The sequence below is a fragment of the Salvelinus sp. IW2-2015 genome, linkage group LG21 (genome assembly GCF_002910315.2).
Source record: "Salvelinus sp. IW2-2015 linkage group LG21, ASM291031v2, whole genome shotgun sequence".
NCBI lineage: Eukaryota > Metazoa > Chordata > Actinopteri > Salmoniformes > Salmonidae > Salvelinus > Salvelinus sp. IW2-2015.
This window is the reverse complement of record NC_036861.1, coordinates 2,601,428-2,629,172: the sequence shown is the minus strand read 5'-3', so window position 1 is coordinate 2,629,172 and position 27,745 is coordinate 2,601,428. Positions and strand designations below refer to the sequence as shown.

Genomic DNA, 27,745 nt, shown 5'->3' with positions numbered 1-27,745 from the left:
TGTATTTACTCACTCTTTATTGACATTTTGGGGGTCAGAGCAAAGATGTACAGAATTCAGCTAACCTTTCCCCATGTTAGCAAGCTGAGTTGTACAGTAGTTGTACAGTAAAAGGAGTGACGCAAACACTAACTTTCCCAATTGATTTACAGTATCTGTGGCTCTGTGTGGTTGAGGTGAGAGGGTGTTTGTACGTCATTATAGACTTAGGAGTGACTCACACACTTCTTACATCACGTGTGTGTGTGTGTGGTGTGTGTGTGTGTGTGTGGTGTGTGTGTGTGTGTGTGTGTGTGTGTGTGTGTGTGTGTGTGTGTGTGTGTGTGTGTGTGTGTGTGTGTAATGGCGGTGCGGTGCCTGCCGGGCCCAGGGAGCGGAGCGGAAGGGCAGAGGGGGGTTGACGCTGCAGGTTCAGGGACGGGATTAGAGCTACCAACCGGGGGCAGTATTGATCAGCAAGGGGGGTCAGGACCAGCCGGCCTCCAAGGAACTCAGGATTGGACTGTACATATCGAAACCCACTGATATACACACACACACGTCAGAGGGCTGCAGCCCCAGGAGTTGGCCACGAGCCAGGTTGAGGAGGAAGGGAACAGACTGTGTGTGTGTGTGGTAAGTGTTTATTTTTGTAGTTTGTAGAGGGGGGCATGTGTACATCCGGGTGTCTATTTTTGTTGGTGCTGAGTGTGCATTTTAGAAGGCGTTGAGTTGGCATATTGTGCTTGTCTGTTTCAGATTCCCATAGATGCATTAGGCCTAAACATAAAAAGATGAGGCCGTAAACTGACATTAGAATGATTTGTTCCAAGACAGGCTCCACAGGTAGTCATTATTCATTCCCCCTTACATTTAGAACAAGATATAAGCGTGCATGAAGTTTTTTGTTTGTTGTGGTATTTAGTATTTTATTAGGATCCCCAATTAGCTGCTGCTACTCTTTCTGGTGTCCAAACCGGAAAACAAAACGCAACAAATAAAATACATAATATACATAACAATACATAATGTAATTCATAATATACATAACAATACATAATAATACACAATATACATAACAATACACAACATATATAACAATACGTCATAATACACAAAATACATAACAATCCACAACAGACATAACAATACATAATAATACACACTATACATAACAATACATAATACTACACAATATACATAACAATACATAATACTACACAATATACATAACAATACACAACAGACATAATGCAACACATAATATACATACCAATGTATAATACAACACGTAATATACATAACAATACATACTATAACAATACATCATATGCATAACAATCCATAATACAATCCATAATATATCAAAATGTCTGTCTCTTCACAGTCCCCGTTGTGCCATAAGGTCTAATTTAATATTTTTATTTATCTGGTTTTATTGCTAGCTTGAGTTACTTGGGGTGGCAGAGAGTTCCATGTAGTCATGGCTCTATTTAATACTGTGCATTTCCCAGCCTCTTGTGCTGGACCTGGGGACTGTGAGGAGACCTCTGGTTGCATGACTTGTGTTGTGCCAATGGGTGTTCGAACTGTGTGCCAACTGCTTGAACAGACAGTTCAGTACCTTCAACAGATCAACACCTCACATAAAGACTTAGAAGAAGCTTATGCTACCAATTACAATGCAGCCTATTCCCAAGCTGTTTTAACTTACAGTTTAGACCGATATTATGATAGGCCTTGTAGCCTCTATCAGAGTCTATCACTTTGTCCAGATTCATGCGATCGACGTGCGTCGCATTTCACAGTAAAACGGTAACCTACTATTTTAAATATGGACAACTAGGCTAAGGCCTACACTTTGTCAAGTTGCAAATAATATCATTCAGACTTGTGTTAAACCATTTTTACATAGGGAAAATAAAGGTATTCTAATTCAATCTAATAGGCCTAGAAATATATTTACTGTTGGAAGTGAAAAAGATTTCCATTTGTAAAACAGCTGATGTTATGTTTATTTTACAGCCAAGAGAATGAGGAAATTCCAAAAAGTAAACCCTCAGGGTGTGGTCCATGGCGTGTGGTCCGTGGCTCAGGGTGTGGTCCGTGGCTCAGGGTGTGGTCCGTGGCTCTGGGTGTGGTCCGTGGCTCCTGGGTGTGGTCTCGTGGCTCTGGTGTGGTCCGTGCTCTTGGTGTGTGGTCCGTGGCTCGGGTGTGGTCCGTTGGCTTGTGGGTGGTCTCTGTGTCTGGGTGTGGTCCGTGGCTCAGGGTGTGGTTCCGTGGCTCAGGGTGTGGTCCATGGCGTGTGGTCCATGGCTCAGGGTGTGGTCCATGGCTATGTTAAAAGAGATGGACAAGGACATATCCACCCTCCGAAAGAATCTGAACCACTATAAGGCCTGCGAGGGGACGTGGATAAAATAAATGGAAGAGCTCAAGAGGAGGGGGTCACCACGTTCAAAACTAGAGACCTTGAAATCTATACTCTCAGGCAATAGAAAGTAGATCTGGAGATGAGACTGAGGCAAGCAGAAGAAGGAGAGATGTCCAGTCAGAACCAGATAAACGCTCTCCAGGAGAGCCTCCAGGCGAAGGAAGAATAGTGGATGGCCAGTCAGAATGAGCTCCAGGAGACCCTCCAGACTTTGGGGAAGCCGATTCATACCAAATACTGTCAAAAATGGGACCCGATGAGTCTCTGCTTGGCACTCAGCATTAAAGAGATAGATTTGGGGTAAGGCCCTGCAGGAGACTAGCGTCCTGTCATTTATATCAACAATTAAAAAATAAAGATTGAAAAGAATTAACAGCAGTGGTGTAATGTGTCTTGGTATTTGGTGTTTTGATTCTGTTTGAAGAATGAACAGAGCACCAATAGTTCATTGTCATAGTTAGTTTGAGCCCTGTGCTTACAGTCAAAGTAGGGGTGGTATTATCTCTTTTGGCAATGCAGCACACACACTTTCATCTATCACTCACTCTGTCACTCACACACACTTTCATCTCTGTCACTCACACACACATTCATCTCTCTCTCTTTCAGTCACTCACACATCCTCGCTCTCTCTCTCTCTTTCTACACACACAAACAGACAGACAGGCAGGCAGGCAGGCAGGCAGACAGACAGACAGGCATCACTGCACAGACTCAGTGTAGCTCTCCTCTTCTCTTGTTCTCTCATCATAAACTCAACAGCTCTCAGAAGATCCACTTGAAAGCACCAGAAGAGAAATAAACATACATATTTCATCCACATTTTTCATCCTGTGGTTTTTGCAGTTGATTTGAGGATTTCCTAGCTTGATTTAATCTTCAAACAGTGTTTCATGTGGTCCCAGCCTCCAAGGGAGGTGCAATCAGGCATTCTCAGAGCAGATCAAAAATGTAACTGTAGTCTATCAAGTCTAATGAAGGGACAGTACCAGACAGTCTCACTCCTACTCAGCACACAGTACTTACCTGGATAGAGAAAGAGAGGAACACAGACAGACAGAGGTAGACACAAAAGCAGACAGAAAAAGAGGGGGACAACGACAGAGAGAGAGAGAGGACACAGGGAGGGTACACAGACTCCACGCTCCTCACATGTTTCTGCTCGATTGAAGTTAACAAGCTCTTTGATGTGTTTTTGGAGACGGCCTGCGTGAAAGCGTACGTCAGGAGCTGACAGCGCAATGTGAATCCCCTCTGTAATTTGCTAACATGGGTGTCCTTGTCAGAGCCCCTCTGTTAGTGCAGCCTCTTATCTGTAGGTGGTCGGSTGGGACAGAGTGCCCTCTCATTGTCTCTCTTTGAGGGGGTTGCTTGGTCGCCTAGGGCTGGATTCAATCCCTAGCGCTGAAGAGCTGCGGTACAGCGCGATACAAATGTATTGCCAATAGTGTCAGCAGAGACGGTAAAGCTGTCGGCTCAATCGGAAAATGACCTTTACATTTCAAATCAAATGAAAATGTATTTGTCACCTGCGCCAAATACAACAGGTATTCAGTGAAATGTTTACTTACAGGCTCTAACCAACAGTGCAATTTTTAAGTAAAAAATAAGTATTAGCTGAACAATAGATAAGTAAAGAAATAACAGCAACAGTAAAAAAGACAGTGGAAATAACAGTAGCAAGGCTATATACAGGCACCGGTTAGTCAGGCTAATTGAGGCAATATGTACATGTAGGTATAGTTAAAGTGACTATGCATATATGATAAACAGAGAGTAGCAGTAGCGTAAAAGAGGGGTTGGCGGGTGGCAGGTGGCGGGTGGCGGGACACAATGCAGATAGTCCGCGTAGCCAATGTGCGGGAGCACCGGTTAATCGGGCTAATTGAGGTAATATGTACATGAATGTATAGTTACAGTGACTATGCATAGATGATAAACAGAGAGTAGCAGCAGTGTAAAAGAGGGGTTGAGGGGTGGGGCAGGACACAATGCAAATAGTCCAGGTAGCCATTTGATTACCTGTTCAGGAGTCTAATGGCTTGGGGGTAAAAGCTGTTGAGAAGCCTTTTGGTCCTAGACTTGGCGCTCCAGTACTGCTTGCCATGCGGTAGCAGAGAGAACAGTCTATGACTGGGGTGACTGGGGTCTTTGACAATTTTTAGGGCCTTCCTCTGACACCGCCTGGTGTAGAAGTCCTGGATGGCAGGCAGCTTAGCCCCAGTGATGTACTGGGCCGTATGCACTACCCTCTGTAGTGCCTTGCGGTCGGAGGCCGAGCAGTTGCCGTACCAGGCAGTGATGCAACCAGTCAGGATGCTCTCGATGTTGCAGCTGTAGAACCTTTTGAGGATCTCAGGACCCATGCCAAATATTTTTATTTTCCTGAGGGGGAATAGGCTTCGTCGTGCCCTCTTCACGACTGTCTTGGTGTGTTTGGACCATTCTAGTTTGTTGGTGATGTGGACACCAAGGAACTTGAAGCTCTCAACCTGCTCCACTACAGCCCCGTCTATGAGAATGGGGGCGTGCTCAGTCATCCTTCTCCTGTAGTCCACAATAATCTCCTTTGTCTAGATCACGTTGAGGGATAGGTTGTTATTCTGGCACCACCCGGCCAGGTCTCTGACCTCCTCCCTATAGGCTGTCGTTGTCGGTGATCAGGACTACCACTGTTGTCGTCTGCAAACTTAATGATGGTGTTGGAGTTGTGCCTGGCCACGCAGTCGTGGGTGAACAGGGAGTACAGGAGGTGACTGAGCACGCACCCCTGGGGGGCTCCAGTGTTGAGGATCAATGTTGCGGATGTGTTGCTACCTACCCTTACCACCTGGAGGCGGCCCGTCAGGAAGTCCAAGACCCAGTTGCAGAGGGATGTGTTTAGTCCCAGGATCCTTAGCTTAGTGATGAGCTTTGAGGGTACTATGGTGTTGAACGCTGAGCTGTAGTCAATGAATAGCATTCTCACGTAGGTGTTCCTTTTGTCCAGGTGGGAAAGGGCAGTGTGGAGTGCAATAGAGATTGCATCATCTGTGGATCTGTTTGGTCAGTATGCAAATTGGAGTGGGTCTAGGGTTTTTGGGATAATGGTGTTAATGTGAGCCATTACCAGCCTTTCAAAGCACTTCATGGCTACGGACGTGAGCGGGTCTGTAGTCATTTAGGCAGGTTACCTTAGTGTTCTTGGGCACAGGGACTATGGTGGTTTGCTTGAAACATGTTGGTATTACAGACTCAATCAGGGACATTGAAAATGTCAGTGAAGACACCTGTCAGCTGGTCAGCACATGCCCGGAGCACACGTCCTGGTAATCAGTCTGGTTCCGCGGCTTTGTGAATGTTGACCTGTTTAAAGATCTTGCTCACGTTGGCTACGGAGAGCTGATCACACAGTCGTCCGGAACAGCTGATGCGCTCATGCATGCCTCAGTGTTAATTGCCTCGAAGCGAGCATAGAAGTGATTTAGCTCGTCTGGTAGGCTCGTGTCACTGGGCAGCTCGCGGCTGTGCTTCCCTTTGTAGTCTGTAATAGTTTGCACGCCCTGCCACAGAAGACGAGCATCGGAGCCGGTGTAGTACGATTCAATCTTAGTCCTGTATTGGCGCTTTGTCTCTTTGATGGTTCGTCGGAGGGCATAGCAGGATTACTTATAAGCTTCCAGGTTAGAGTCCCACAATTTGAAAGCGGCAGCTCTAGCCTTTAGCTCAGTACGAATGTTGCCTGTAATCTATGGCTTCTGGTTGGGGTATGTACGTACAGTCACTGTGGGGACGACGTCCTCGATGCACTTATTGATAAAGCCAGTGACTGAAGTGGTGTACTCCTCAATGCCATTGGAGGAATCCCGGAGCATATTCCAGTCTGCTAGCAAAACAGTCCTGTAGTTTAGCATCTGCTTCATCTGACCACTTTTGTATAGACCGAGTCACTGGTGCTTCCTGCTTTAAGTTTTGCTTGTAAACAGGAATAAGGAGGATAGAATTGTGGTCAGATTTGCCAAATGGAGGGTGAGGGAGAGCTTTGTATGCCTCTCTGTGTGTGGAGTACAGGTGAGCTAGAATGTTTTCCCTCTGGTTGCGCATTTAACATGTTGTAACGGCTGTCGGTGGAAGAAGGTGAGGACCAAGGTGCAGCGTGGTAAGTGTTCATGATGTTTAATAATCATCAAAACAGAACACTGAATAACAAAATAACAAAGAAACAACCGAAAACAGTTCTGTCTGGTGCAGACACACAAAGACCACCCACAAAACCCAACAGAAAACAGGCTACCTAAATATGGTTCCCAATCAGAGACAATGACTAACACCTGCCTCTGATTGAGAACCATATCAGGCCAAACGAGAAAACCAACACAGAAACACAAAACATAGATCTCACCACACTAAAACAAAGAAAATACAAAAGAACTATGGTCAGAACGTGACACATGTTAATATAAATTAGGTTCAACTGATTTAAGTTTCCCTGCATTAAAGTCCCCGGCCGCTAGGAGCGCCGCCTCTGGGCGAGCAGTTTCCTGTTTGCTTATTTCCTTATACAGCTGACTGAGTGCGGTCTTAGTGCCAGCATCCGTCTGTGGTGGTAAATAAACAGTCATGAAAAATATACATGAAAAGTGTGGTCTACAGCTTATCATGAGATACTCTACTTCAGGCGAGCAAAATTTTGAGACTTCCTTAGATTTCGAGCACCAGCTGTTGTTTACAAATATGCACAGACCGCCCCCCTCGTCCTGTTCTATCTAGCCAGTGCAGCGTATATCCCGCAAGCTTAATATCCATGTCGTAATTCAGCCACGATTCGGTGAAACATAAGATGTTACAGTATTTGATGTCCCGTTGGTAGGATATTCGTGATCGTACCTTGTCTAATTTATTGTCCAATGATTGTACTTTGGCAAGTAATACTGACTGTAAAGGCAGATTTCCCACTCGCCGTCGACGGATCCTTACGAGGCACCCCGCTCTGTGTCCTCTGTACCTGCATCCCTTTTTCTTGCCAATGTCTGGGATTTTGGCCTTGACATTGTGTCTGAAGTGCATCCTGTGCATCCTACTCGTTGAAGAAAAAATCTTTGTCTAACCCGAGGTGAGTGATCGCTGTCCTGATATCCAGAAGCTCTTTTTTGCCATAAGATACAGTGGCAGAAACATTATGTACAAACTAAGTTACAAATAACGCGAGAAAAAACACATAATAGCACAATTGGTTAGGTACACGTAAAACTGCTGCCATTTCTTCCGGCGCCATTTTAGAGTGCTGAACTTCAGCACTATGGATTGAATCCAGCCCTTAGTCAGGAGAACTTGGGGTTGATACGTTAGGATGCTTGTATAATGCGGTTGTTTCTGGGTTTGAAATATCACAATCCATTATTGCAGGGTTGTTTCAGCTTCCTTGCTTGATTGCACTTGATGCAAATGTTGTAAGTCGCTCTGGATAAAACTGTCTGACTTATTACACTAAATGTCTAAAATGAACTTTCCAATTTAATGTGATCCGTCAAACTGGGTAGAATGAAGTTGGACTTTGAAACATCAGTCATTCAGTTGCCAGGAGATGAGGGACAAAGCATGCCATCGTAAGAAGACCAAACACAAATTTTCTCTCTCTCTTCGTCTCTCTCTAATCCAGTCGAAGAATGAAAACTTTCCACATTCATATCTTCATGTGTACCAGGGAAGAGAATCAAAACAGGTTGGCCATTCAAACCTAGACAACCTTTTCTTCCTCAATGCCAGGCAATTACTGCTGTGTACAGAAAGGTTTTCACGACCCACAATGTTCCAGCCAGGCACTATTAAAGCGCTAGAGAGGTCTGAAATGGTAGCTGGGCTATTGTACAAGTCGAACCGACGCCAAGGTATTTGACCTTAAGAAGAACTTTGTGTACAAAGCAAGGACTCGTACTTTTTAAAAGTACTGTACTGACTTTTCGAATATTTGGGATGTAGATGATGGCTCTTGACTGTTATGACTCGATGACGTTTTTTTGTTGTACTATCGTTCAATGATCGGTCAAACCCCTTGGTTTTCATTCTGTATCCTCTTTTACTCCTCTCATCTCACACTCTTTCACTGAGTCACCCCCTCCACCTTGTATTGTATATCTGTTTTTTTTTTTATTACTTTGTACTGTATCTGAGGAAGAATGAATGAAAGGTTTACTGAGGAAGAATGAAAGAGGAAGCCACAAGTGCACTCACGTACACAAACCCTCCCCACCACCCCACCCCCAACTATTTTATTCCTCTCCGGTCACACTCTTTCACTCACTGAGTCACCCCTCCACCATGTGTACCTGTGTTTGTTTACCACGTTGGATTACTTTGTACTGTATCTGACCTGGCATAGGTTTACAAAGGGGATTAGAAAGGGAAAACAGGTGCATCATAGCTGGGACCCGAGAGACTGAAAAACAGCTTCAATCTCAAGGCCATTAGACTGTTAAATTGCTATCACTAGCCAGCCTCCACTCAGTACTCTGCCCTGAACTTAGTCATTGTCACTAGCCGGCGAAACCCTGCACCTTAGCGGCTGCTGCCCTATGTACAGTACATAGAAATGGAGTCACTGGTCATTTTAATAATGCAACACTGATCACTGTAATCATGTTTCATACTGTTTTACTCATTTCATATGTATATACTGTATTCTACTGTATTGTAGTCAATGCCACTCCGACATTGCTCGTCCTAATATTTACATATTTCTTAATTCCATTCTTTTATTTTGAGATTTGTGTGTATGGTTGTGAATTGTTAGATACTACTGCACTGTTGGAGCTAGGAACACAAGCACTTCGCTACACCCGCAATAACAATGCCTAAATATGTGTATTTGATTTGATTTGAAGTATGAAAGAGGAAGCCACAAGTGCCCCCACATACACAAACACTCCCCACCAACCTCACCACAACTCTTGTATTCATCTTCTCTCATCTTCACTCGTTCACTCGCTGATTCACCCCTCCACCTGTTTGTTTGCAGATATGTGTGTCTACCATGTTGTTTGTGACCTCTCATAGGTCTATTAAGAAAGAGTTAGGATGGGGCCCAGGTCTGATGTTATAGAAATCATCTATTTCTCTCTCTCTCTCTCTCTCTCTCTCTCTCCTCTCCTCTTCTCTCTTCTCTCTCTCTTCTCTCTCTGCTCTCTCTCTTCTCTCTCTCTCTCCTCTCTCTCTCTCCTCTCTCTCTCTCTCTCTCTCTTCTCTCTCTCTCTCTCTCTCTCTCTCTCTCTCTCTCTCTCTCTCTCTCTCTCTCTCTCTCTCTCTCTTCTCTCTCTCTCTCTCTCTCTCTCTCTCTCTCTCTCGTCTCTCTCTCTCTCTCTCTCTCTCTCTCTCTCTCTCTCTCTCTCTCTCTCTCTCTCGCTCTCTCTCTCTCTCTCTCTCTCTCTCTCTCTCTCTCTCTCTCTCTCTCTCTCTCTCTCTCTCTCTCTCTCTCTTCTCTCTCTCTCTCGCTCTCTCTCTCTCTCTCTCTCTCTCTCTCTCTCTCTCATCTCCTCTCCTTCTTCTCATACACACATACACACACACCTTGCATCCCTCCCTCCACACACGTGCGACGAGTGGCAAAATGTGTTTTAACTCATCTCCAGTGCCAGTATGTAAAGTGATTTCTTTCAGTGTGCAGAGGGCTTAGGTTTCCTTTCACAGGGACAACACTGAAGTAATTAGTGTAAGGGGAGGGGATGGTTCCTCCACCACTCCATGGTTCCATAGTTCCAACTCATAAGGTCAAACCTGATGTTTTCAAACGTAATCGCCAGATGTGCAAGAACAAGTGCTCCAGTACCTTTCTCCCACAGTTCTTTCTCAGGTCTCTCTAGCAGTTCTTTCTCAGGTCTCTCTAGCAGTTCTTTCTCAGGTCTCTCTATCAGTTCTTTCCCAGGTCTCTCTAGCAGTTCTTTCTCAGGTCTCTCTAGCAGTTCTTTCTCAGGTCTCTCTATCAGTTCTTTCTCAGGTCTCTCTATCAGTTCTTTCTCAGGTCTCTCTATCAGTTCTTTCTCAGGTCTCTCTATCAGTTCTTTCCCAGGTCTCTCTATCAGTTCTTTCTCAGGTCTCTCTATCAGTTCTTTCTCAGGTCTCTCTTTCTCAGTTCTTCCTCAGGTTTCTCTCTCTCTCAGGGCTTCCTCAGGTCTTCTTCTCTCTCAGAGATTCCTCAGGTCTCTCTCTCAGGGCTTCCACAGGTCTTCCTCTCTCTCAGGGCTTTCTCAGGTCTCTCTCTCTCAGGGCTTCCTCAGGTCTGTCTCTCTCAGGGCTTCCACGGGTCTCTCTCTCAGGGCTTCCTCAAGTCTCTCTCACTCAGGGCTTCCTCAGGTCTCCCTCTCAGGGCTTCCTCAAGTCTCTCTCTCAGGGCTTCCTCAAGTCTCTCTCTCTCAGGGCTTCCTCAGGTCTCCCTCTCAGGGCTTCCTCAAGTCTCTCTCTCGGGGCTTCCTCAGGTCTCTCTCTCTTTTCGTCATCTTTCTCTCTCTGTTTCATTCCTTCTGATTCCTCCCTGCATCAGTCCTTAAGCATATTGTCTGTGATGTCTTCAAGACTGTATGTGTGTTGTATTATTATCTGTCTTTGTCTCTCTTTGTCTCTCTTTGTCTCTCTCGCTATCTGTTTGAAGGGTATTTATGGAGTCATTTTAGTGTTAGTCAGTACTGCAGTCCCATGTTGTTCCCTCTGCCTGGATTTCAGTCAGCTCCTGAATTACAGTCTTTGATACTGTCTCTCCTTCTCTTGTCTGCCAGGCCTCAGTCCCAAAATATTATATAGTGTAAAGAAATAGAAAGGGTCAATTCTGTTGATAGAATTCTGCACTCCAGAACATGTGATCCAAAGTTATTTTCATTTATTTGCCAAAACTCGTCTGCTTTGGCAATATCTACACATCTACTGTGGTTTCTACCAATAAAGCTTTACTGAATTGAAAAGTCTAGACACTGATATTGTGCGGATTGTGCCAGCCAGAACTGTGTGTGTATATGCTAAATACCATAGTTGCCATGTAGTAGCTTAGTAGCTAACTCTGGCTGCCTCTGTCTCATTCTCCCGGGGTTTAGTGTGCTAGCATGTGGTCCGCCTGRTTTAGGCTAAGTCCATTAGACTGCTAATCATTGGGAAAGGAGTTTTACTGCGAGTTCTGCCTCTCTTTCCCTATTCACCAGTTGTGCCCAATAGCTGTGACCTTTAAAATAGCAGATGTGCAATTAAGGAGGTTACACCTGCTGCTATTTGATTACAGCCCCATTTACCTTAAAAGCCCTTCTGTCTGTTCTGTCTGCTGCCCAAATTGGAATTTACATCAAGCCCGAGATACAGGTTGGCAGGCACTCACACAGACACACACACACAGACACCCACACCCACACATACACACACAGACACACACACAAACACATACACACACAGACACATACATACACACACAGACACATACATACACACACAGACACACACACACATTCTCTTTCGTTCTTTCTCTCACACACAGACAGGCTCAGACACAAGAGGTATGTGGCAGGGTCTACAGTCAATCACGGATTACAAAAAGAAAACCAGTCCCGTCGCGGACCAGGATGTCTTGCTCCCAGACAGACTAAACAACTTCTTTGCTTGCTTTGAGGACAATACAGTGCCACTGACACGGCCCGCTACCAAAACCTGTGGACTCTCCTTCACTGCAGCCAACGTGAGTAAAACATTTAAGTGTGTTAACCCTCGCAAGGCTGCAGGCCCAGACGGCATCCCCAGCCGCGTCCTCAGAGCATGCGCAGACCAGCTGGCTGGTGTGTTTACGGACATATTCAATCAATCCTTATCCCAGTTTGCTGTTCCCACATGCTTCAAGAGGGCCACCATTGTTCCTGTTCCCAAGAAAGCTAAGGTAACTGAGCTAAATGACTTCCGTCATCATGAAGTGCTTTGAGAGACTAGTCAAGGACCATATCAGCTCCACCCTACCTGACACCCTAGACCCACTCCAATTTGCTTACCGCCCCAATAGGTCCACAGACGACGCAATCGCAACCACACTGCACACTGCCCTAACCCATCTGGACGAGGAATAGCTATGTGAGAATGCTGTTCATCGACTACAGCTCAGCATTTAACACCATAGTACCCTCCAAACTCGTCATCAAGCTCGAGACCCTGGGTCTCGACCCCGCCCTGTGCAGCTGGGTACGGAACTTCCTGACGGGCCGCCCCCAGGTGGTGAGGGTAGGTAACAACATCTCCACCCCGCTGATCCTCAACACTGGGGCCCCACAAGGGTGCGTTCTGAGCCCTCTCCTGTACTCCCTGTTCACCCACGACTGTGTGGCCATGCAAGACTCCAACTCAATCATCAAGTTTGCAGATGACACTACAGTGGTAGGCCTGATTACCAACAACGAGGCAGCCTACAGGGAGGAGGTGAGGGCCCTCGGAGTGTGGTGTAAGGAAAATAACCTCTCCCTCAACGTCAACAAAACAAAGGAGATGATCGTGGACTTCAGGAAACAGCAGAGGGAGCACCCCCCTATCCACATCGCCGGGACAGTAGTGGAGAGGGTAGTAAGTTTTAAGTTCCTCGACGTACACATCACGGACAAACTGAATTGGTCCACCCACACAGACAGCATGGTGAAGAACCTCAGGAGGCTGAAGAAATTTGGCTTGTCACCAAAAGCACTCACAAACTTTTACAGATGCACAATCGAGAGTATCCTGTCGGGCTGTATCACCGCCTGGTATGGCAACTGCTCCACCCACAACCGTAAGGCTCTCCAGAGGGTAGTGAGGTCTGCACAACGCATCACCGGGTGCAAACTACCTGCCTTCCAGGACACCTACACCACCCGATGTCACAGGAAGGCCATAAAGATGATCAAGGACAACAACCACCCGAGCCACTGCTTGTTCACCCCGCTATCATCCAGAAGGCGAGGTCAGTACAGGTGCATCAAAGCAGGGACCGAGAGACTGAAAAACAGCTTCTATCTCAAGGCCATCAGACTGTTAAACAGCCATCACTAACATTGAGTGGCTGCTGCCAACATACTGACTCAACTCCAGCCACTTTAATAATGGAAAATGTATGAAAAAAAATGTTTTCACTAGCCATTTTAAACAATGTCACTTAATATAATGTTTACATACCCTACATTACTCATCTCATATGTATATACTGTACTCTATACCATCTACTGCATCTTGCCATCTTTATGTAATACATGTATCACTAGCCATTTTAAACAATGCCACTTAATATAATGTTTACATACCCTACATTACTCATCTCATATGTATATACTGTACTCTATACCATCTACTGCACCTTGCCTATGCCGTTCTGTACCATCACTCATTCATATGTACATATGTACATGTACATTTTTATGTACATATTCTTCATCCCTTTACACTTGTGTGTATAAGGTAGTTGTTGTGAAATTGTTAGGTTAGATTACTCGTTGGTTATTACTGCATTGCACAAGCATTTCGCTACACTCGCATTAACATCTGCTAACCATGTGTATGTGACAAATAACATTAAATGATAATATAATACAATTTGATTTGATTTGATTCTTTCTCTCAAACACAGACAGACACTCTCTCTGACTCACTGACTCAGTATGCCTGCTCACACTACAGACAGGTGACATCGCATTTCTTCTTGGAGAAGTAAATGTTTAAGGAGATGCGTGCCTGAGAATATACGCATGCTCGTGTTGTTGTGGTGTGGTGTGTGTGTGTGTGTGTGTGTGTGTGTGTGTGTGTGTGTGTGTGTGTGTGTGTATGCACGCACGAGTGGACGTACGTGCGTGCATATGAGCAGCTGGCACAGCCGCGACTGACCTAATAATGAAGGGTGCGGTGCCCAGATGGTGGGTGGAGTGGGGAGGCGATTAAGGCGTGTGGAGCAACACGGAGTGTAATACGTCTCCTCTTGTCACACCTCCATATAGTGTGTGTGTGTGTGTGTGTGGGGGGTGGTGGGTGGAGTGGAGGGTGGGGTGGGTGGGTTCTACCGTCTCCTTAATAACTGTGTGTCACAAGTATCCTCAAAGACCAATGTCCTAAATGTTCCCCACAGGTAAACAACAGGTCTCCAGTCCACACAGATGATTACATTGCAGTACTCTAATCAGATTGCAGGTACTGTAGAGATTAAAGGCATAGTCCAGGATAGAACTGCCAGCTCCGGCATTTAGCTAGCAGATCCCCTTCCGGGCGAGGATTTGTGTTATTGTTGTTCTCGTGTATCCCCAAGGAGATCTCCTCCACACTGTTGAATACGAGGTGGTGTGTTTGGAAAAAGCTATTGCTGTCTCTACCGCTGCCGCCTCAAGATATCCGCAACAGAAATTCTCCAATCCCCGATTCGGGCTCGTTCAATGTTCAATTATTCATGCTGATATTGCGGCGCTCAGGCACGGAGGGATGAGGGAGAGAGAGCTGGCATCATCGGCATTCCCCGACCTGGCTGTGAGATGGAATATGTACAGTGTGGGCCTGCCGGCCCGACGGCATCTATCGTATTCCGTTCCACTGTCATCAGACCCCCGTCCCACAGCGCTCACTCTACCATTCTCCCTCCATAACATGCTTTCTCTAACTCTCTCTCTCTCTCTTTACCTCTCGCTCTACCTCTCCCCCCTTTCTCCCGCTGAGTCCTGGTCACACATAGACAAGCTCTTCCATTAGAGCTGTGATCACTCAAGAGGGAGCTGTGGTAAAAAAAAAAYAAAAGTGTTATCGTATGCCCTTAATGCCTACACTACAGCCAAGGTCGCTTCTGCTACAAGTGACCTTGAATATGTGAAAGCGTCTAATTGAGGGACCTTGGGGAGATTACATAGCTCAATTTACACCCTTCCCCTTTCCAGCTCTAGGTGGTCACCATTTGGGACAGACCACATTCATCCCACACAGCCTTCTCCTGGGTTCTTCTATACACGTGCATTCACGCCCCCTTAGGTTCCTATGATCTCCACCACGTGGCTGTGACTTCTCCTCCTCTCCCGTCCTCTCTTCTCCTTGCCCCTCCTCTCCTCTTCTCTCAACACTGTTTAGTCAATGCAAGGATCAGTTCAATGTCAGCTTTTTTTGTATTCTGGAAATCACTCGCCTCCTCTGGTGGATGACCTGTTTCTGTGAGATGTGGTGTATAACTGGCTCCCCTGGGACAGGCAGAGAAATGAGAGAGCGAGAGAAGGAGAAAGACAGATAAGGAGAAAGAGCGAGCACGATAGAGAGGGGTGGAGCGAGGTATGGAGAGAGAGGGAGAAAGATAGGTGGGGAAGGTATCAGTGACTGTGTCACTCTCTCTCTCTCTCTCTCTCTGTACAGTGTGCTCTCGGTGTTACAGAACGTCCCACTGCACCAGTCCTCTTCCTTGTTAACTGCTGTCATGCCTGCTACCCCCTAAACTCTGTTCCCCTTCCTGAATCCGATCTCCATCTCATCACTCTGCCTTAGAAAGCCCTCAGAGAGCTGCTACCAGAAACTCCCCCTTTTAAACAAGTCATGACTCGCTAAAGTGGAGATCCTTATGTGTTTCCCTCATCCCCTTGCTGCCTCTTCCCCGTTCCTCTTCAACTTCCTGTTGATGTGCGTCACTCGTGCATTTTTCATGCTGGCGCCGGTAAGGGGGAAAAGAACGCAGGGTTGCTAATGCTAAGCTAGGCTAGGCTACTCATCAATGATTCAGGACAGATGGAGGTGGCGCGATGGGAGCTGGAGAGGTTATATTGGCCTGTGTACCGTCTTTTAGCCAGGCTTCCACAGCTGCCCGACTGACCTTGTTGCCCAGTGTCTGGGCAGTGTTGTCTGGTACACAGCCAATAACAGCTGGTCAGAACCACTGGGCTGGACCTGTCTGAACTGTGAACTCACCTGAGAGGTCAGAGAGCCGCAGGCATAGAGATCCTCCATCTGTGTACCTATAGCTCAGCCTTTACTGACTGACACCAATACCATTCATCCTGCTGGTGCTACTGGAGAAGGATACAGCATTCGAGTGGGTCAAACTTGGAGTGGACAAAGTCTGGAGCGTAAGGATATCCTTCAGGCTAGATATGCTTCTCCTGCTTGTCTTTGGGTTGACTCACACCCACCATCGACATTCGTCTTACCTCTGATGGAAGGATTTCTTTCTGAGGCATCGGAAAAGAGGGCAATGGACACAGAAGGCCAGGAATGTTTCTTCTAGTCTACGTTTTGGGTTGGAATAGGATGCTAGAGAATCTCCCTCTCGCTCTCTCTTGTTCTCTTTCTCGCTGTCTCTCGCTTTCTCTTGTTCTCTTTCTCGCTCTCTCTCGCTTTCTCCGGTCTCTGTCCAACTGTAGTGGAGATGTGCCGTCAGCGGCCTCCCTATAAGAAGGAAGAACCACATGGATCCCGACCTTACCTGTGGCCGGGCTCATTATCCCAGCCTGCATCCAGCCCGGAAGACTCCACTGCTCGTTAAATGCCACGAGCTATGCTCGTGCTGCCTTCTGTGACTACCTCTCCATGGAAGAAGACCAGAGGAGGAGAAGAGAGGAGGATGAGGAGGGAGGGAGGTGTGGCTTTCTCTCTTTAAAGACTCGGCTGAGTTGGATGGCCCACTTTTAGTCCTCAGCTGTTAGTAGAATCCCCCTTCACCCAGAGTGTCTGTTCAGTGCAGTTATGATAAAGGAGGGAACTGTTTCCTGCATGTTGCACAGGCTGAAATAACACACTGACAGCACTGCATACAGATGTAGGATCTTTATTTCAGCCAGTTTGCTACAGGCGAGACCCAGATGCAGACACGGGAGGCAGATGGTTTGAGTCTTAGATATTTATTATATCCAAAAAGGGGTAGGCAAGAGAATGGTCGTGGACAGGCAAAAAGTCAAAAGTCAAAACCAGTTCAGAGTCCAGGAAACAGGCAAGGGTCAAAACCGGGAGGACTAGTAAAAGACAATAGAAAAGGCAGGCGCACGGGAAAAACACGCTGGTTGACTTGGAACATACAAGACGAACTGGCACAGAGAGACGGGAAACACAGAGATAAATACACCAGGGATAACAAGCAACTGATCAGGGTGTGACAACAGCAGGAAAGTACTCCTGCAACTGGGTGATCGAATTAAGATCATACATCTGTAGTAGACAGGCCTTGCAGTGCACAATACATAAGGGAGTGTGGGGGGAAAAAAGGGTTCTGGGACGGGATTTCCAGATTTTCCTTGCATTCTGCATTTGCATGTTTTAGCACATCAACCCCAGGCTCTCATTATGGTGCACGGTGTTGTGCAAGTCTGTGCTACCCGCGTCAACAAGAGGTATGACTGCTCCTCTGCACTAGAGCGTTATTCATCTTCCTCCCAGGGACTAGTGCCACCTGGGACAGGTTATGAATTAATGAGACAGCTGAAATGTCATCTCTTTATCCACTCAATCTGAACAAAAAACTCTTCCCTAGGAAAGATTTACGTTGCTGGGGAGGCACCATGAATCTTACTGGTATCGTCGATGGATATGGTGACAGATATGGCCATATTGGTTGACAGAGATTATCGGTTTTGTGGTGAGGTGAACTGACCATGACATTGATCTGGAGGATTTGAACAATATTTCAATCTTGATATGGTGGTATTTATGGCTGTGGCGTACGTTGGTTGACAGTGGTTACTGGTCTGGTGGTGAACTGAACATAACATAGTGTGTCACGTTTTGTGTATCATTGCATATAAAAAGTTGTATCTTTGTTGGGGAATGACATAAATCATGTTCTTTCCTTCATAACTTATGTGCCATTATCCTTGAAATAAAACCGCTAGCCTTGCCTATTGTATTTACAGTAGCACTGTATTGTAAAGAGAAAATAGCATTCCAGGAGCTTTCCAGGTCAGTGCTCAGTACTGTGAGAAAATGTATGTGCGAACCAATATTTCTCAGGCTGATTCTTTCATTGCAGATAGTTATTTATGAGCGGTTGACTGGAGATTCATTGCATTGTGGGACACTGATTACAAAACGTAGCTCTATAAAGAGGGTTGGAGCCTGAATTGGGAAGTAGGGCACCTTATGGTTAACCTCTATGGTATGAGAAATAACAGATGTTTACATATAGGCAAGAGAGGTGCCCTAAAAAGTGGTGCTTGCCCAGCAAAACGTTATCTAATGTAACTCAGCATGTGTAACAACCCTTGGCAGAAATCCTTACACTAAAGTCTATTACTGTTTTCATATTGTCCTTGTAGAGTTTGTWATTTTATTGAATGGTTTGTCTGTTTGAATTAAGATTGAGGGCATTGATTTATGGATTGGTTAATTATTCATTACTTAAATTAGGATCTGAAATTACAGTTATCCGGATCAATTKAAGTCTAGGTCAGTTTGACAGGAAAGTGATCATGTTATATATGAGATTTCATGTCTTTCATAGGTTGATCCTTCGACTGATTTCTATCAGCTTTTCAGATCAGTTATTTACATTTTTCAAGGGAATGTATGCCGGGTACAATTGATGACGTGTCCTGGCACAAAGAATATTCAGATGACCACTTCACAAATCCACGGTCGTACTCTAGCAATGCACTACACCACCTCTACAGCTTAGCAGCATTACGCTAGCAGGGAATTAGTGAGCAGCGTAGTAATCAGCAGCCCCAGTGATTATGATGGCATGGCCACCATTGACGGGTGCTTTGTGGTGACGTCAACTGAGAGGCTGGCTATAAACTTATACTGTGGCAGTAGATCACCCTCCCTCCTCTCCTCTCCTTTGACCCTGCTGTTGTTAGGACAGTATAGTGGAGCCTCATCCCTTGTCAACGTGCTATTTGGGTGATTCTCAACCCTGTCCTCGGGCCACCAAGCCACTTCCACTTCTAATCTATTTCAGTAGTAGCACACCTGCTTAAACTAATCAGAGGCTTGGTGATTTGTTGACTAGTGAATTGAGTGTGTAGGATGTCCTAGTCCTGGACTAAATAAATATATTGAGTGAAACATAGCAGAGTATTTACAGGGGTGTTCAAYAGGGCTGGGCACTCCCATATCAAAGCAGGGGGAGCTCCCTGCAGAGGTGTCATGCCCATAGGGGGCACAAGGCGAAGTTCCCCCTCAGATTTGTCCTCTTTTAAATTTTTCAGATGTTAAATTGATTACAAAATGTCATTTTTAAGACCACGTTTTATCGTAATTATTGATAAAAATATCTGTCAGTGGCATTTTGCTGAGGGGGCACACTTACTGGACCAGGCAAAGAGTACCCCCTCCCCCATTCTCCCTAGWAAGTGGTTCCTTCCAAGGTGTACCATGGAGCAAAGAAATGCTAGGCAGGACACTAGATGCTTTAGTGCAGGGGTGTTCAACTCTTACCCTACGAGGTCCGGAGCCTGCTGGTTTTCTGTTCTACCTGATAATGAATTGCACACACATGGTGTCCCAGGTCTAATTCAGTCCCTGATTAGAGGGGGGGGGGGATGAAAGAACGCAGTGGAACTGGCTTCGAAGTCCAGAGTTGAGTTTGAGGGCTCTAGTGCATGCAGACAGTATCATTAGTGGAGGAAGGAGAGTTGAGTGACCACACAGAGCGTTTGATTTGATTTCAGCTGCCGGTGATTCGGCATGACTCGTAAGCAATGTAGCCTATTGATTCCTTCTTGATAAATAAATAAAATGAACATTTTGTTTTGTTGTTTCTCTATAATACTAGCCACCTACTGTAYCAAATGTATGAAGTTTGCTTTAGCTAMCCACCTAGATAGCTTCCCGATCTCCCAACCTCTTAACTAGCAACCAAGCCATTTCAGGCTGTCAATCAAGTTAGAGTAGCTTGTCAAACTATCGTAGCTGGCATGCCTGCTGGCAAGGTTGCTACAGTAGACTTTAGAAAATACTCAAATTGCTTTAATTCTTGGGCTATGATGCTATATTCCAGTGTTGTATTAATCTCCTAAGGCTTAAAAGTTCTTAAKGAATCAATGTGCATCTTTAATTAAAATAAAGAGGTATGATTATATAACCTATGCAGAAAAATAGACATATTTTTTACATAGAAATAGGCATAATGATTATGGCTGGAGATTTAAGGAAAAAGCTGTTTCAGGTGTTTCAAAAATGCTAAATTCTCACATTTATCAGCACCCCTCCATCCTAACTTACTTTGCGCCCCCTCTAAAATAATGGATGGATGACGCCCCTGGCTCCCTGTGTTGAACATGTAAAACAAGCTCCCCCATAAGTTTTGAATTACTGTTGGTTCAACCCACTAGTTTTAGGCCACCKCCTAGACTCATTATGCAATTCCAACCTTTCTCCAGCATTGTTTACCAGTCCAATGTACTCTCTCGACCCTTCAGAAACAGGCCTCAGGTGTAACCAGTCCAGTTTGGTGTGTGTTCTGTATGAGGGTGAAATTATGATAGTGAGAAGAGCAAGGACGCCTGTTCTCTAAAGGAGAGCTCCCACCTCATTACTTTGTTGCTGGGCTCTTGACCTTGGGTAAGAGGTAGTGCACCTTGGGAGAATGAGTCTCTGGGTCAGTGAGGCTGTGTGTGAATGTTCTGTCCGACCTAATGATGGTCTGTCCCCTCAAGGGACCTCTTTCTCTTTCTGTCAGGGACTACATCTCCCATATCTCCCTCTGGCTACCTACTAACTAAGGCCTATAGCCGCTCATTGCTCGCTATCTGATCAATGTTGGCCCTCAGGGAAGATCATTTTTCTAACTGGTCTTTCAAGAGAATTTCCCTCCCAGTTCTCCCTCTGGATAACTAACTACCRATGGGATTTATAAGTAACGGCCATAGATTTCTATGGTAACAGCAAGCCAAGCATGATGGTGCAAGCMGCACAATTTCTCCAAAAGCCAAGAGGCAGAGTTAAATGTGAGTTCTTCTCTGAGATGTTTGTTACACCATCTGCTACGTGGGTGATAAGGAATATTAACTGACTCGGCTCAATGCAGTAACTGTCAAAGTACAAGACCATCAGCATCCAGGACTGCAGTGTTTTGTTATGTGATAGGAGAGGAGAGGATGGCACTTAACACAACACTGAAAATTGATACAGAACAAATAGAGCAGTATAGGCTACAGTATAGCATGGTGCTTTCTGTAGGTTTGGTTCAGGTTGCATTGCAACCGATTGAGCTGACTCTTGAAAAGGGGGGGTGATATGACTTGGCGTTTTCTTCTTTCGACGGCCTCGCTTTCATTAGGGCAGAATGTGCGCGCCTCAAACGCACACAGCACAAAGCATTTGGGAGTGTTGTCTTCTGCAGTCAGCTAAAAAGAGACACCACACACACGGTTTCAGTTGTTCCCAGCACCTCTCTGACCTTCAGTCTGAGTTCAGGCGTTTTTTCACTTATCCAGCACTAACGTCTTTCTCCTACACCATGTGGCAAGATTAAATCAGATTTAACCAGCAATAATTATCGTTCTCTCGCTTGCTCTCTGTTTCTCCCTTTCTCTCCCACATTATCCCGCTCTCTCTCTCTCATCCACACCGTTTTCTGCATACCATTAATGCCAGCCCATGAATACACTTTTAACTCTTATGTATCACAATTTTATTTAGAAAATTAGATCTTTTTCATATCTTTCAGTGTTGCCATGCTTGGAGCATATAACAATCGTGTAGAAAACCACCCAGTCCCAGAAAGGATAGTCAAGCAGATGTGGACGATGATGTGGCAGCGTTCTGTCACTCAGTCATGCTGTTACTATACAGACACCGTAACATTCCGAATACAGATACCGGTAGTACAAACACCTGCCCAAACACGTCATCATATCCGTGAACAAACCTCAATTAAATCACATTTATCAGAATAATAACAAGATACTCTCCCACCCTTCCTCAAAATAAACTATACATATAATTTGCAACATAAAAAGAATGTGCTGAATATTTGCACCTGCCCAAGGCACCCAGGCTTTGTAGCATGTTGGCAATTAACGACACTCGTTTACAACACTTTGWAGCGAACGACAATTACAAATGATTTCTACAGTCCGACTTTGCAGTGTCCTTCAACGTACCCTCGGCGTCCTCTCTCTACATGGCTCTCGTCATTCACAGTGCAAGATCCGGAGGGGTGGGTGAGGTTGAGGGATTTGTAGGGCGCTGTATCATTTCACGGCGTCAAATACTGACAATACTTGGACAGACAGCGTGAGTTCCACTCTAGAGGCTGGCTCCATAAATTCTGCACTGTGCTGTGGATTGTCCAACGTAAGGCGTGGATTGCCCAGCTGCCAGTCCAAGACAAAATAAGCGAATCAAAAAAGCTGAAGTGCGCTTGCAACAAAACTCCAATAGAAAACCAAACAAACAGATACCAACACTGTCCAACTGAGGTTTCCAAGACGAATTCGATTTTTCTCAAGATCAAATAAAGTTGTTTCGTACATAAATATCTAGTAGAAATCCCAGGTTTAAGCTTATCATTAAATACATATCAAATCGTCTTTAACGAACGGCATTAATGAAGACAAGAACGACAGAAGCTCAAAAGAAATACAGATATGTCGGATTGGCCTTGGTTTCATGTCGAAATGCAGTTCAGTTGAGCGAACGGCACGGCTCGAATGTCCACTTGGTAGCTCCACCGAATATTTCAATGTTGGACTCCGACCAAGAGAATACGTTGCCAGTTTGCGCTTTGCTGTTGCAGGTTGCCAGGTTATACATCTCCCCGACGGAAAGCTTCCTATCCCACATGTTGAGATTTGCTAGCTCACCCACATAAGCTTGTGTCGCGTCGAAACCTCCCCCCAGCGTGTCCTGTGGAGCAACAAGATGACAAGTTCAAGGTTAGTGGCGCGCGGACTTTCTTTTACGCGTGGCCAATCTATTACAAATGTGTGTACTAGGCTAATCATACTGTACTGTATTTGGAAGGAATACAATTGTCCTATACCATGGAAATGCATTGATTTCTATTTCTAACTGTCATAAAACTACAATAAAAAGCAACCACTCTTCGTGACAGTTCCACCACCACAGAAGCCCAAATGTAACCATTAACATGTTATTTGCTTTGCATGACAAGATATGCCTACTACTCTTTAATTGCTAAAGATTTGCTACTTTTCTATCTGAAGTGGATTGTGTATTGTCCCAATTGAGTGGGGATATTCCCACAATATCTAGCTCGAGGGCCTTAATTAAATGGCTACGTCTTAATTGACAATTTCGTCAAGGTCTCTCAACTTTCCCATTATATGAATATTCCTCCCTCTGATCAATGGAGAGAGAACGTGCTCTGATATTTTCATTACTAATGGATATCATTATTTCCCCCWGGCCATTTATCTCAATAATATATCACGACTTGCATACCAATGTAATCATAAAGTTAGTTCATCCTCATTTAGTGAACACTCTTACCTGCTCTTGTCCCAGTACGAGGACACCCTGCGGTTTGATGGGATGGTATGGCGCCAGATTCTCTCCACTGCCCCGCAGCACTCCGTCCTGAAACGCCTCCCACATCCCGTCGCGCGTGGTCCAGGTGATGCCGATGTGATGCCACTTCCCGTCGTTGATGATGAACGGCAACTTGGCCACCTGCAGCATGGACAGCGCACTCATTACTATATGTTCAAATAGGCCTGGCCTACAACTAATGACTGCTACGGCTTTGAATGTTTTCAGACATAGCACTGGCTATTAATGCAATATTTGTATAATTAAGTTGCTTGTCACGTCTCCATAACTTTCCCAGACATTGCATAATGCTGCGTAGTTTAATTTGCTAGTCTGGCACACCACATGTACGCATGGCGATCTGTCCATTTTGCCTATAACCAAATGCTGTGTAGAATATGCCATTTCTGTCAGCGATCATTACCTTATCATTGATGAGTATCTCCATCGGGTTATTTCCCCACTCAATCAGCACCAGCTCGTTGGCCTGCCCTGGGACAGCGTAGGAGAAAGGTGTGCCCACCCCGGGCGACGCGTTAGATTTAATCCACAMACACACGGTGAAGGCATACATCTCCGGCAGGGTTCTCTTGGCTTTGGCGTACATGTAGTTGGTTCTCAACGGGAATGTCAGCTGGAACTTGTCCAGTGGTCTGTTGTCTTTCCCACCTGCGGACGAAACATAGGTCTACTTGTTTACCTTTCAGTGATTTATATCATTTGCATTGCACTCATAGGCCTGTTATAGTCTGTTATGTCATATCATGCGATTGATTGATTGATTGATTGATTGATTGGTTTATCCGTATACATGGTTTGCTCCACCAGTAGATATTTCCGATCCCTAAATAAAGGTTTTCTCCTTTATTTTTAGTTTGACGATGCTCTGATTTATATAATTGGTTTAGAACAGACTGTGCATCTCTCCCCTAGACTATTCTCTGCGGTATGATGTGACCACGTGAGAAGGGCAAACAGGGACTCTCTCTCTCTCTCTCTCTCTCTCTCTCTCGCGCGCGCGCCATCCCTTCCTAACCTCCAACCCCCTCATTCTCCCAATCCCTTTGGGGTTGTCAGTAAGGAACTAAACCTTGATCGATGTTCCAAAATGCGCCTGTCTGTCTCCAACACTGTGCGCGCTTTATCAAGCACTGCGCACATCGTTAAAACCCTCTGGTAAAGTTCCTGCGCCGCTATGTCCCCTACAAAACTAACGACTCTCGTTCACAGTCACTGGAAATAAAGCGATCATTGGCTGTCGCTCCATGACACGTGAATTATTATCCCAGCGTGGCATCACTGTGTTAATATGATATATGCAAAGCAATGCAGCTACCTCCTRCTCCCATCTCCCCTTACGCACTGTGGTGAGAGCTGCGCTGCGGCACTGTCTGTATTGACAAGCTACTGTGGTATGCGGGTTTGGAGTGAATCCTCATGTGGGCCAGGCAATTAACCAAGTGAAATGCAGGGTTGTTTTTATAAATTGGCATTGTTTTAGACATATAAACCATTGAGCGAGCCAATTTCACCACATTTGGATGATTTTTTTTTTACTATTAAAACTTTATGCACACATTATRATCAAAATAATGTAATCAGTTTAGTCGTTTTTATAATCATTCACATGAACAGAACTATTATATTGACTGTGTACATTTGCGCATGATCTCTTTGCGTCATAGCTCACTCACCTTTCTCTAGGTCCGTTATCCGGTGATGCATGGAAGTCAGCGTGGACTCCACTCGGTTCCGCTGGTCCGTATCGTTCTTCTGACCCGGTTTGGTCTCCTCCAGGGTGTTGACCCGGGACAGCACCTGCTTCTCCATATCATCAATCTTGTTCTGAAGCAGGTCTTTCAGACTATTCGCCTGGGCCGTACCGTTGTTTCGGCTGTATTGCTGTACAACGGAACAAGGACATAGGAACAGACAAGATGGGACGATTAAAATAACTTTGGGTTTAAATAAACACTCCTACATGCACGAGGCGGGGCTCGTCGTGGGTAAAGCTCTGGTGCTTAGCTCGTTTGTGGAGGGCTTACTGCCTCGGCAATTTGCATCAAATGCCTAAATTGGTCCAAAGATGAGGCGCCTGTCTGTCCTTATCAGGAGTGTGGTGCGGCTTTATGTAGTGCTCTAGAGTAATCACTTTACGTCTGGATGCGGAAAAAGAGCTTTAAATAGGTCTATAGCATTAGTGACTGGACTGAAATAACCCTATAGRAAGCAATTCACAACTATATAGAGCACTTWTAACTAGCACATTGAGCACTATGTGCTATACAACCAACCGAGCCGATTGGAAACGCGTAGAATGGATTAAAAGTTGATTGAAAGCTCAAACTGCATTCCAAATTACTAGGTCAAAATAGGGAGGCCAAACAAACGCCAATGCATACCTCAAGATTCTCCAACCTCTGTTTGAGAGTCTGTAAAGTCTGTCCTAGTTGAGCGAGAGTGTCCTGAGGACCCCTTGATACGTCCCCCATAGTGTTCTTGGCGCCCGGTACTATTCTCCGGCCTCCCGCTCCCGCCTCGGGCAGACTCTGGCTCTCACACCGGCTCAACTTGGACGTTAGTTCCCTGATTGTCTCCTTTTGGTTCATAATGGTCTCCTTTTGCTGTAACACGGTCTCCCTCAATTGCATCACTGTCGTCTTCAAGTCCTCCGCCGGYCCGCTGTTCTGCATCGTAGCCGCGCACAAGTCCATATCCTTGGGCACAGACGTGCAAATAAACTGGGTCTGTCCGAAGTCTTGCGTCGACCCCTCCAAAACCAAGAAAGAAAGTAGGAAAAGTTGCCAAGAGTGTCCCTCCCTGATTCCAGGCATGTTTCCTGGCGTGTGTGCGGTGTTGCAGCCGCTAAGTGTGTTTTCAGGCAGTTGGTTTCAACACCACGGAGCTATCCCCTGTCTATAGCTGTGKGGTTTCAGCTCTGCTTGTCCTAGTTTTTATAGGCTAGCRACAGCCGGGATGAGGGCAGCGTTGAGGCAGGTTCTCTGCAGCACAGTGGGGAGGAAGCAGGTTGTGCTGCTTAATCACGTCCAGCCTTTTATTTAAGGTGGACCGAGGCGWTTGGAAGCATATTATATATGTTTTACACCACTGCATAACGTGAGTCGTGTACTATTATGTCCATCAGGCAATGCAGGGCCGAGTAAGATAAAGCACTGCCACTAAGCCTATACTGTTTTAGYATTGAGTTTCTTAGGCTGCTATTATTATGGTCTGCAATTCACATTTACAAATACAGAAGTGAGAATAGGAGAAGATGAACTGGTTTTACCAGCGGTAAATATCTTGTAGATAGCAGTCTGCTTTACATTCTTTACATTCTGAAATTGAACTGGCATCCACCCCAACATTATTTTTTATTAGATTAAACTACAGTCGTTTCGAAGTCATATATCAGTACAGTGCATTGAAGTGATTGAATTTGAGCTAACTCGTGTATTCCAATTGGCCAAGTATAGCCTATGTGTCTGAAGTTCCACCTTAAAGGAAGCCACTCCCCATGTCCCTAGAGTGAGGATCCTGGCAGAGTCCCTCTCTCTGACTATCCCACAGAGTATTATCTCTCTCGCTCTGTCTCTCTCTCTCACCTTCCACCAGTTGGCGTGTGTCTCATTCATCCTCTCTCTCTCTCTTCTCTCTACCTTCCACCAGTTGGCGTGTGTATCATTCACCCTCTCTCTCTCTCTCTCTCTCTCTCTCTTTCTCACCTTCCACCAGTTGGCTTGTGTCTCATTCACTTCCTCTCTCTCTCTCTCTCTCTCTCATCTTCTCTCTCTCTCTTTCTCACCTTCCACCAGTTGGCGTGTGTCTCATTCATCCCCATATTTCCCCACAGGTTTATCTGATGCAATCTCGGTGCAGTGTCATGTTTTATTTCCCACGTGGGGAGGAGTTGTGTCACTCATACAATGAATCTAC

General features: G+C 45.5%; 1 protein-coding gene across 1 annotated transcript; it reads right to left on the bottom strand.

Annotated features, from left to right (window-relative positions):
• Positions 1-22,417: 22,417 nt before the first annotated feature.
• LOC111982475 (neuronal pentraxin-1) lies at positions 22,418-26,740 on the bottom strand. Its single transcript, XM_024014045.2, has 5 exons — positions 26,212-26,740; positions 25,504-25,711; positions 24,234-24,478; positions 23,771-23,950; positions 22,418-23,164 (listed from the first exon to the last, which is right to left on the bottom strand). Exons 1-5 carry the CDS (start codon positions 26,641-26,643, stop codon positions 22,943-22,945), a joined length of 1,287 nt encoding a protein of 428 aa, XP_023869813.1. The 5' UTR covers positions 26,644-26,740; the 3' UTR covers positions 22,418-22,942.
• Positions 26,741-27,745: the final 1,005 nt, after the last annotated feature.